Genomic DNA, 12,403 nt, shown 5'->3' with positions numbered 1-12,403 from the left:
GTGGTTCCCACTTATCGAGTGGAATGGTCCGTAGTTATGGTTGTACACCATTAGTCCTTTGACCCGGGACAATGTAGGGGCTATACGTACTAGCATGCACTTTGATCCGTTTACCGACTCCATTGAGGGTCATCAGGTGGCGAGGTTGGGTGTAGTTTCGAAATACGTAGGAGCAAATACATTGTAGTCGGGGATTCACCGTTCGCCTACGGGAGAAGATATCCTATGTGATCTGATGAGTTAATAGTGCAAGGAGTCTCTGGCCAGAGCGAGAAATGTGCTTTAGGGAAAGGTGTTTTCCTAGTTGCACATACCATGCCACTATTAATACTCAAAGATAAATCACATAATTATCGAATTCATATGCAACTCTCGATATACCAATGGTTGCAGATTCGATCGAGATATATGTGTTGAAGGGACCGTACTGTATGTTAACCATGACTAAAGGTTCTTGCAGGCACTATCAGTGATACCTAGGGGATCATGGGGCGATGCTACTAGACGCTCTTACCATAATCCGATGGGTGCAATCAGAAATGAGTTCTGACATTCTTGATCAAGGAGTTGATGAAAAGAATGGGGTTAACTAGGGTAAACCCGAATAAGAATAAATGTTACTCTGAATCACATGGAGATGTGAACCCATGGCTAGCTGTATCCCTGAACCATTGAGGGTCACACAAGTATCGGATTCTGTGTTCCCGTTGAGATAGTCAAATTTCAAGGAGTTGGAATTTGGCGACTATAGTTTGATGGAGATCAAACAAGAAGCTTATAAAGGAGTTTATGAACTGATTCCATAGGATGGAAGAAGTGGCAGTTAGCATTATTGCTAAATAAGAAAGGAGAGTGGAACTGCCTGTTTTGTGAAGGAGTTCACTAAAACTGGCAACTGCCATACATGATAAGTTCTAAATTTGGTAAATGAAAATTTTGATCTTCGAAATTTTCGATTTTCATTATATGAACAAGATTTGTATCCTTGGTACATCGGCGCTCTCGGATCGTCGGTCGGGATTATAATGAGTTCGGAATCAATTTTTTAGTGAATTTGGAATTTAATAATTAAATGATTGTGCTAGTAGTTGTGACTACTAACTTGCACAAATTCCCATAAATATTCTAGAAGAGTCTAGAAATAAATAAACTAATGAGTTAGTTTATAAATTAAATAATAGTTATTTGATTTAATATACATATACATGTATATATTTTATATGGTGATATAAAATATGTGTATATGATATTATTATATAATGTATTATTAAAGGTTAATAAATACATTATATATTAAATATATGGGAGTTTAAATATGATGAAATCATTAGAGTCCTTGTGAGAGAGAGGCTCCTAATTAGATTAGGAATCTCACTCTATAAATGCAACATTAAGGTTCATTGTTGAAGAATGATAATTTTACCAAAAAAAACACAAGAAAACTCCTTCCTTTCTCCCTTGAAACCTACGGCCACCCCATAAGGAAAAAGAAAGAGATTTTGGCAAGAAAAGCAAATTTGATTTGCTTGATATTTGATTAAGAATCAATATTATTTCTTAATGATTGATTAAGAATTTAGTAGCCAAAAACCCACGATTTGAATCAAGGGAACTCTCAGCCATCTCTTGAAATTGGGTGAAGAAATTTTCGGCCACTTCCCTTGTTCCATCGCCGCGCCACTTCGTCTCCGGATTTTGGAAATTCGGAGGTTGCAGTCTCAACGCACAAATCGTTTGTGATTTCTAGTGCAATCCAAGCGAGGAAAACAGTCTTCGATCGTGGATCTAATTAGGCGATTAAAGTTGAAGATCCGTTCGTAGGGATTTACAAGAAGGGCTCCGCCTCAAACCGGAATAGTTTGGAGTCCAGCGTTTAGAACGCAAAGGTATAATTCTAAACGCCCTATGAATGTTTTAAACACACGACGCCCAAGAACAAAATTTTTAAACTTCCGCTGCGTCTTGGGTGCGAGAATACGATGTAACCAACATGTGTTCTTTCTTTGTTCAATGTATCGATACTCTAAAAAATTTAATGAGAATATTATAGCAGCTTTGTTTGAAAAATGATGCTAGTTATTGGGTTGTGCATATGTGGTTGAGTTGTGTAAATATGGTAGACTTTGGTTTGTGTTTGTCCTTTCTTCAATGTATCGAGACTCTAAATAATTATAATGAGAATATTATAATTATATTAATAGTATTTTATTTTTTAGTCTGTAATTATTAAATTGGTTTATTAATTCAGATAAAGACCAAGTCATTTTTTTAAACGTTCCACTTAAAATTACTTGCCGAAATATTTATGCAATTTCGACAAATAATTATTGAATATATGATTATTGACTTTCGTATAGTTATTTTTCAAAATTCTTATACGTCTGCCATTTATCATTGTTGAGTGTATCAATATTTGTAGTTATTCTCTTCGTTTTTACCTTAAATATAGCCAAAATTAACATTTAATCTCCCTTAAAAAAATTTGTTAGAATAATATTTAAAGTTTGTAAGTAATTGTGATTTTATTTTTTTGGATTCGGTTAAGACATATTTAGATATTTTCAATTTGTCTTTATGTTTTTTTTGCTATGTGCCTGCTGGTTATGATACGATATGTTTCCATTGTTTAATTGTATTGTACTTCCTTTTATGCCCATAGATTGTTTTCGGCATAGACATAATGATGGTGATGTTGGAATCGACTATACGTTCTTTTGGTAAAAAATAAAATCAAATGCAATTGATGAAAAGCAAATTCTTATAAAGTTAACAATTCAACAACCAACTCATCTGGCAAACATATCATGAAAGAAAAGAAACCATAATGTTACTTGAGAAAGCAAATACGAATAGTGTCTTCTTAAATTCTTGAAGATTAATTCTAAAATAACTTCAAACACATAATTTAATCTTTCTCTTGCTTGATTGTTGATTTCATTTTTTTCTCGGGAGCTGTTGAAGAGAATTCATCGATTAGAGATCTCTTCAAAGTTGAGTCATTGATAACATCGCTTGAAATCATGGCCTTGGCTGTTGATTTAAATGGAGTTGTTACTTCATCTTCAGATGAACAAATCTGCAATTTTAAAAAATTAATAGTGGGAATTTTGATGTTGTGAAACGATTTAAACTTTATTTTTTACCTCCTTTATATCTCCAATGTCCGCACTTCTTAATTTTGAAATAATTTCTGATTCCTGTAGAACATTAAATAGAATGTTGCATGTATGTGAATCTAATTGTTGCTTGGAAAATAAAAATTCTTACATGTTTAAAGAAATATCAATTTACCTGACACTCAAAAGTTTCTCCACAATATTTTTCAATGGCATTGGGGTCTACTGTGATTTTCATGACAGTATAGGTCCCAAAGAATCCCTGAATCTGATTGGGTCGTACTTGTACTTTATACAGAACTTTGCGATCCACTAAATCCTCAATTTCTTTAGGGATTTTTTCTTAATTTGTTAACTGAAATATGAAATAAATTTAGCCTAACTTATGTTAAATCAAAACAGAAGTAAAACATATATATACAAAAACCTCTTCCTTGACATCAACCCTCAAATCCAGTGCTGTCTTCCCTATAAGTCCCACACATTCTCGATCCCAAAGTAAGAAAACAGCGTTTCCAGTGTTGTCAACAACTCTAACATGAATCTTAAACCTGTTATTTTTAAAAATGAATATTAATCTTTAAAGAATTTTACAGGTAAAAAAAACATAATTTAATTGAAGATAATTGATCAAAACTTAAATTTCCCGTCACATCGAAACGATCACACCTTTCACAATAAAATTTATCACCGACGGGAGTCAATTTCTTGGGACATTTTTTACATGACAAATATGACCATTCACGAGAAAATTCAACACCTATTATTTTTGCGAAAACCCAAAAACTTCCGACCTAAAAAATAACATGGAAAATGATAATAAATTTAAAATTTTTCATTAAAATATTTTTTATTTGTAATGAGTATATCAAGACATTTTTCGTACCTGGTTATCTTCAGAAATTTGTTCTATTGTTCGAATATTATTTTTTGAAAGCTCCTCTAAAATTGTGTTTGTTGATGCCGATGAAATGTTGCTGATTGTTTTTGGTGTATTGATTTCCAGGACCAACCTAAATACATATCCAAATAGTTAAATTTCCATGAAGACTTATATTATTGTTTTTGTATTTAAAACATAATTAAAAATTGATATGAACTAAAATAAAAAAAATCAAGACATAGCTTTTTCGAAATTCAGTAACCACATCCAAATCTCCGTTGACTACCAAGTTTGTGATATGGTATACATTTGATACTCGTATTTCACCCCGAAATCTCTTTGCTCGACACATCTGAAGAATAACAATAACAGGTTCTTTACCAACATTTTCCACATAGGCTGTGATTTTTTCTACAAAATCTCCCCATAAAGTGCATGGTAACCTATTATTCCTGAAAAAATGGACATACATATGAAATTTTTAGTGAAAAATGTATAAAATTGAAAATTATTTTATTAATATTTACTTGGTGTCTTCTAAAACAATGTCAATGAGCTTTCGTGGACGTCCTTCGATTTCTTTGTTTTGTGGAGAATCTATTGCCACCAATTGTCCAATGACATCTTCCAAAAAAAAAATCAATGTGTCAGAATATAATTTTAACAGATATTATGCTACAATGTGTCAAAAAAAATCAATGTGTCAAAAAGAAATCGAAATTATAAATTCTCGTACCAAAAAGGGTTGTGTCATCCACTACATCTGATGCAATTGTTAGTGTAGGAAAAGACTTGAATTCATACATCAAATTGGGAAATGTATCTTCGAAAATTTCACAGATATTAGTGTTTGCAATGAAAATAATCTTGTATTTGTTATTTGTGGTCTTGAATGTCATTCCATTTTCTGCCACGACCATATTTTTTATGGCAAAAATATGCCCTTCTCTGAGAATTGGTTTCATCCTTTGCATCACCTCATCTTTTTTTATGCTACAATGTATGCGATCACCCTGTAATATATAAGAATCTTTCATAATAGCTAGTACATAATATTTTAAATTGATGGCGAATTTGGAAATAAAAATTCTTACTTCTCGATCATGGAAAACACATTCTAAACTAAATGTGTTTTTTTGAAATACAGGCACTTGATAGCATCGAACCAATCTGACTTTAAGGGACCATTGTGTTTTCGAAGGGTTCACCTCAGAGATAGAACTGAACAATGGAGGCATTTTTTAATTTGAGATGAGATTTTGTCTTCGTCTGATTGATATTGACGGAAACATGAATTTTGTGCAATAGTGGACCCAATACTTTTAGTACGTATATCAGTCTTTTGGGCTGCCTTATTTGTATTTGAATTCAAATTCAAATAAGGCAGCCCAAAAGACTGAAATTAAATTGCTTAAATCATTTATTGATTTATTCTTGAAAAAAGATATTGTCATAATTTAGGATTTAATACTCATCCAATTTATTCAAGAATGGGACAGACAAGTCATTTATTCTGAATCAAAAAGGCACAAGTTTCGGTCGTTTGATTAGAAATCGATAAATTAAAATCTACAACTTTTATTTCCTTTTTTAATTAGTCAATTTGGCATGATCTTTCTATATTTAGCAGAAACTGTGCTTTTATATATAGATAGATGATGATATTGATTTGCATCATTACATTGCATATTTAGCCACTTGTCGATTCAGATTTGATATGTTGGAGGTCGCGTTGATTTATTGGACGTATGGAGCTATTGTTGAGTTGGCATAGTGTATGCGGAGGTCGCTTCTATGGCCTGAACACTCTCTATAGGCGTACCATAGTCCTGGGATTAAAGAACACAGCACCCCACCTCGAGCGGATGATTCGGTGGATGTTGCTGGGGGATTCTCTTGCCTTGGGTCCTATGACCAGATGATTCACTTGATCTTGAGATTTATGCATAGCCCGCAGCTTCAGATCATGCATCGCATTATATTGCGTCTTTATGAATTTCGTATGAACTATTTGTAAATTTTAATTATCTTGTGTTATTGATTGTATCATACTGGGTTTATACTCACCGCGACGTCGGCTACCTCTTGTTTTCATGTGCTTGATGGTAGGTTAGGCGAGGCTTGGGATGTCAGAGTCCATCTCTAGGCGAGGAGATACGAGTTAAGAGTGGGATTCTCGGGTCTTAGGAGCTATTTGATGAAGTTTGGATTGTGAGAACCCGGGATTTTCCGATCCAAAGTAAATCAGGTACGAAATATACGAGCTTAAAATTTAGATTAATCTAAGATCAGAACACTTTCATTCTAATTATAAAATACGAAATTAGATTTTCAGCTAAAACAATTTGAGGAGGTAGTTCAAAGCTCGGTGATTAGCTCAACAGGAGGCCGAACTGCAAATAACCGCTTCCATCAAAGAGTTGTCACGAGAGGAGTAAAACCCAGCTCAAGGACTCGATCTTTCAGCTCAAAGCAGCTCAACCAAGTTTGTCCTAACAAGACCAAAAAGGGATCTATAAGTTGAGCCAAGAGTTTGGAAAAGTAAAATGTGCAAGAACTAACCTTTGCGTTAACCCATGAAGGAGCTGCGGGAGGAGCTAAGGGCTAGGACATATTGATGATGCAGGAAATGACCCTTTAGAAAATCAAGGTGACAATTAAGGAGTGCATGAGATTTTGAGCCACATTCATGACTAATCTAGAACTTGAAGAATGCATGGTATTTTGGAGATTTATGCATGAAATTTTGGACCAACATTATGATTACATTCAAGCCTTTCTTGGTGACCAAGAATTCGGCCAAGGTGTGTCTAGGTGGAAGGGTTTTTGTGCCTATAAATACCACTCATCTAGGTTGAGAGAAAGGCACCCCAAAAGCAAGCAAGAAATTCGGTTTTCACCTTTCCCCTCACTCTCCAAAATTTCGGCCAAGCAAGCGAGGAAGAAAGAAGGAAAGTTAGTGTAGTTCAGTACAAGAACCTTGCGTCGAAGTGCTGCTCGATCAACAATAGCATTCGTTAAAGTTACGCCGAAGTGCTGCCCGATTTTTGAGAAGACGTGTTGTATAAAAATCTGCAAATTCTGTAAGTGGGCTTTTGTTAAGTATTTCATTGTATTTTGCTCTTTGCATAAAAATATCATGACATGCTAATGTATGTCATTATTTGCGAAAATTACTGTGCACTACGTTTAAAATTTCGATCGATGATATGTTCTGTTTTATCTTCAAATTCTTTTGATTCCGCTGTATATGTCTAAAAGTCTGAACTCTGAGAAATCTGATAAGTTATGTCTGTTACCTCTGAACTCTTTGTTACACTGTTACGATTCAATTTGAAATGGGACAAGAATTGTGATTCTGTCTGGCATCTGATAAGTTATGTCTGTTACCTCTGAACTCTTTGTTACACTGTTACGATTCAATTTGAAATGGGACAAGAATTGTGATTCTGTCTGGCCCCCAATGGTGGGTATAAAACCAGTTCTATTTGGCCCCCAATGGTGGGTATAAAACCATTTCTATTTGGCCCCCAATGGTGGGTATAAAACCATTTCTGTCTGGCCCCCACCGGTGGGTATAAAACCGAGTTCTGACCTCACCCCTTAGAGGAGTAACATATTGGAGACAATTTGACCATGGAAATGAGATGAGTAACAATGTTCCTTTTGTTATAATCTGATCTGCTTCTGAAACGTTCTGAATTATCTGTCTCATATTTGTTCATTTCGATATGATAAGTAGAAGGTACTAAGATTTGAAAAATTGTTAAAGAATTGTTTTAAAGAATTAAGTTCTATATGTATCTTTGGAATCGATCGACCCCCACTTGCTGAGTGTTTTCCCAAAAACACTCACCCCTTACAATTTCAGATAAAAATGAGGAGGAGCAGGAAGATTTCTGGGGTTGGTGATTGATGATCAAGAGCAAGAATCAAGTTATCCCTTTTGTTTAGGTTTTCCGCATTTCGCAACTCTGATGTATTTTATTTCATTGTCATTGTAAGACAATACTTTATTTATGAAAAATACTGGCTTGATTTGATACGAGGCTTTATTGTTTGCAATATAATTGGTAAACAATGCCGAATTTCACTGACGCTGCGGACATGGAGCGTGACATTAAAGTGGTATCAGAGCTACCAGGTTTATAATCCCGCTGGGATTTTGATAGAAAAAATTTGAGAAAGTCAAATTTTGGCAAAAGCCTAGTGTATCACAATTTGCGTCCAACTTTCATCCGTTCTTGAAGTCTAACTTTCATCTGTTTCCTAAATTTCGAATAGACTTTAAAAATCTATCCCTTCGATCATTCCACAAACTATGAGTATCGAAAATTTTCCACGACAGCTTCGTTTCTACTATTTGTGCATTTCTTTCATTTATACGATTTTGATGCTTTGCTTTCGATTTTTAGAGGAAATGGCAAGCAGACCACCCCGAAACGAAAATCCAACACCACCCAGGGTGAATCTCAGTCAAGAGGATATGATGGCAATAGCTACTATCGTAGCTACAACGTTACAAGGATTCGTGAACCCATTGGCTAACACCATCCAACCACCACCTGAACCGCAACCGCGTGGGATTAATTACCATTAAGAATCTCTCAGAAGGAATCGAGTTCCAACTTTCGATGGGAACCCAGACCGTGAAGTCAGCCACAACTAGCTCAAGAACGTCGAAACACAACTACATTTACTAGAAATACCTGAAGAACTGAGAGTGGAGGTTGTAACAATATTTTTGGAAGACCGAGCTAGGAAATGGTGGGAAACTGTGTCGCCATATCTGGCAGAAGTGGAAGAGATCACATGGCAGATTGTTAAGAGAGAATTTTTGAAACAATACTATCCCGCTGTATTTCGACTACAGAAGTTGGGTGAATTCAAAAACTTCAAACAGGCTCCGGACATGTCAGTGATGGAATACACTTCACCGTTCAACGATCTGGGAACCTATGTCCCAACGATCATGTCGGATGAAACGTTAAAAATGCATCGATTCAAGAAGGGACTCAACAATCGAATTCAGTCGGCATTGGCAGTATTCAAGCCAAACAGCTTTGCGGATTTGATGGGCGCTGCAATGAGCGCAGAAACTGATATAAAGCGTCGCGAGGAAGAGAACAAGAACAAAAGACCAATGGTCAATCAACCTACTCAGAATGGTCCCAAGTTTAAGAAACCAAATTATTCAGGTGGGCCTTCCCAAAGAAGTTCTGGTAATACTGGCAACAGGGAAGGGAAGTGGTGCGACACCTGTAAATAGTATCAAAACGGGGAATTTTATCGAAAGTCAGGTGCATGTTTTAAGTGTGGACAGGTGGGTCATCGAATTAAAGAATGTCCGGAAAACAAAGAAAAAGGGGCGGGACCCAGAAAGCAAAATGAGAACAAGACCAATGCTAAGGTGTATGCAATCACCCAAGAGAAAGATGATAACACCAACGAAGTGGTAGCAGGTACTATACTACTCCATAGCATACCTGCATATACTTTGTTTGATTGTGGTGCCACACATTCATTTGTGTCTAGAAGATTTGCTAAGAAGATAAAACTTGAACATGATATTCTTAGTGAACCGTTAAGAGTAGCAACACCTGCCAGCAAAACAATTGAAACACACAAAGTGTATCGAAACTGTAAAATTTTTATCAGCAGTCAAACTTTTGAAGTGGAATTAATTCAAATCAATTTGGTTGAGTTTGACATCATCCTTGGAATGGACCGGTTAGCTAAAAACCATGCCATAGTGGACTGTCAAAAGAAAGATATTAGACTTCAAACTCCGACTAAAGGGGAAGTCGTATTTCACGGAAAATCGAAAGAAAGAAAATCTCTACTATCGGCTTCACAAGCCTGGAAAGCTATAAAGGGGGGAGAAAAAATTTACCTGGCAGTGATCAATGAAACCAAAGAAGAAGAAGTCCCAAAGTTGGAAGATATTCCAATTGTTCAAGAATTTTCAGACGTTTTCCCCGAGGAACTACCGGGAGAGATACAAGATAGGGAAGTAGAATTTGAAATCAATTTGGTCCCTGGTGCTGCACCAATATCAAATGCACCATACCGAATGGCTCCAGCTGAATTGAAGGAGCTAAAGGAGCAACTGCAGGAATTATTAGACAAGAAGCAGATTCGCCCCAGTGCATCCCCATGGGGAGCCCTAGTGCTTTTTGTAAAGAAAAAGGACAGAAGCATGAGGCTATGTATTGACTACCGGGAATTGAACAATCTTTTTGATTAGTTAAAAGGAGACAAAGTTTTCTCAAAACTTGATTTAAGATCTGGCTATCACCAACTGAAGGTCAAAACTGAGGATATCCCTAAAACTGCTTTTAGGACAAGGTATGGACATTACAAATTCACAGGAATGCCTTTTGGCCTAACAAATGCTCTTGCAGCATTTATGGACCTGATGAATCGAGTGTTCAAACCATACCTCGACAAATTTGTGGTTGTCTTCAAAGATGATATCCTTGTGTACTCACAAAGTGAAGAACACAAAGAGCATCTGCGTCTCACTTTGCAGACACTTCGAGAAAAAGAACTATACGCCAAATTCAAGAAATGTGAATTTTGGTTAAAAAGTGTGGCGTTCTTAGGTCATATAATTTCTGAATTAGGGGTGTCAGTAGACCCTAAGAAGGTGGAAGCAATCAAGGATTGGACACAACCAAAGACAGTGAATGAAGTAAGGAGTTTACTGGGTTTAACAGGCTATGATAGAAAATTTGTGGAAGGATTTTCTTCGATAGCCATCCCACTCACCAAACTTACTCAGAAAAATTCGAAATTTATTTGGAATGAGGAATGTGAAAGAAGCTTTGAAACCTTGAAGACAAAACTCGCATCCACATCAGTACTAGTTCTTCCAGAGGATGGTAAGAATTTCACTGTATACAATGACATTTTGTGGGGACCCGGGTTCTAACTCAATTCTTTTGGGATTTAATTGGATCTTTGTTCGAAAATGTGGGTCAAAAATTTGCTTTTAACATTAATTCAAATGTATAGTCACAACATAACATTGTCTTTATAAGAAATAAACAACATAATGTACATACATGTCTGTCTAGTACAACCATACACTAGTGTTTACATACCAACTACAAACATAGGTGATACAAGTCTAAATAGAAACCACTAGAAATCTTCCATGCCCGAGATCTCCACGCTATCATCAACCTCTCATCTAGCTCGTGACCCAGATCCTGCCCCACCTGTTACCATGCACACATACAGACACGACAACAGCCCGATAACTCCGGTGAGAACATATCCCAGTATAAAACATGGATGCATGCAATGTAATAATCATGTACAAGAGCATAGCATATATCAAGTAACATTAATGCAAATCTAAACATGTAGAAGAATACGATTCTGTATTCAACATTTAAATCTTGACTCGACTCATTTCTAATCTAGGGATCCCAGTGTGAATAAGACGGTCTGTCACCTACCCAACCACTCGGGGCGACGGTACGTCTTATTCCTAGACTTCGGTCAACTCTGTATCGAGGGTCTGCACATAGAGTAAATCTACTCCTATGCGTCGATACACCGAAACATCTAGTTTTGGCCAATCTGCCAATATCTCCTATCTCAGGACTCGAATATAAATCAATAAACAAGACATTACATAATCAAACGTAATAACAATCTAGTATGTGATTTAGGGAAACTCGTATCAAATCTGAATCGAGTTGTGCAATCCCGTGACCACATGAATTATACCTTTCTTGTCGCACTGTCTGTCGAGATCTCGAATCAAATGTCAAACCTGTCACTTCAAATCTGAAATGGCAATGTAGATATACCTTCTATCAATATAGAACACAACCAACTCAAACAACTCATATACAAACAATACTTGATTTCGATACAGTTGAACGGCATAACGGCGTAGTCTCGTGATACCGATAACTCAATAATAACATGCTAACTCCAAATCAACTCCCAATATCATCAACACAACAATACATACACTGAAATCTGCATAATCTCCCCATACTATGTCCGAAATTCGATCTGATAACGAATATAGTACCCTCAACATATCATGAACACATATTCTCACTCAAATCGGAGTTTCTCCAACATGAATATTTCGAGACATGCTGGAATATAATAAAACTTACATCCTTGAATAGCCAATGATAAGAGTACTTCGAAATCGAAGTCGAATCTAAAATCGGTTGGATAAATTTTGTACAATCTTGCCTTGAAGCTTGAAGAAACTTGAAGAATAATTGCTTCTCTCGGTTCTTGCTCTGGAAAATGAGAAATAACATGATTCAGCAGCTTCCTATATATATATATATGCCATGTGTCAAGCCAAGAAACGAATGTGGCTTTTTTGCATGCAGCACCGCGGGTGCGGTGGCTCAAGAGCGCGGGT

The 12,403-nt window shown here is 36.2% G+C and overlaps 1 protein-coding gene and 1 pseudogene across 1 annotated transcript; one reads left to right on the top strand and one right to left on the bottom strand.

The window, feature by feature from the left end:
* Positions 1–2,861: 2,861 nt before the first annotated feature.
* Positions 2,862–5,036, bottom strand: LOC140804438 (uncharacterized; annotated as a pseudogene).
* Positions 5,037–8,079: 3,043 nt separating this feature from the next.
* Positions 8,080–10,933, top strand: LOC140805451 (uncharacterized). Its single transcript, XM_073161721.1, has 6 exons — positions 8,080–8,143; positions 8,415–8,579; positions 8,703–9,197; positions 9,300–9,461; positions 9,969–10,177; positions 10,247–10,933. Exons 1-6 carry the CDS (start codon positions 8,080–8,082, stop codon positions 10,931–10,933), a joined length of 1,782 nt encoding a protein of 593 aa, XP_073017822.1.
* Positions 10,934–12,403: the final 1,470 nt, after the last annotated feature.

The sequence above is a fragment of the Primulina eburnea genome, chromosome 11, assembly GCF_022965805.1.
Source record: "Primulina eburnea isolate SZY01 chromosome 11, ASM2296580v1, whole genome shotgun sequence".
Classification (NCBI taxonomy): Eukaryota; Viridiplantae; Streptophyta; class Magnoliopsida; order Lamiales; family Gesneriaceae; genus Primulina; species Primulina eburnea.
This window is presented reverse-complemented; position numbering and strand designations above follow the sequence as displayed.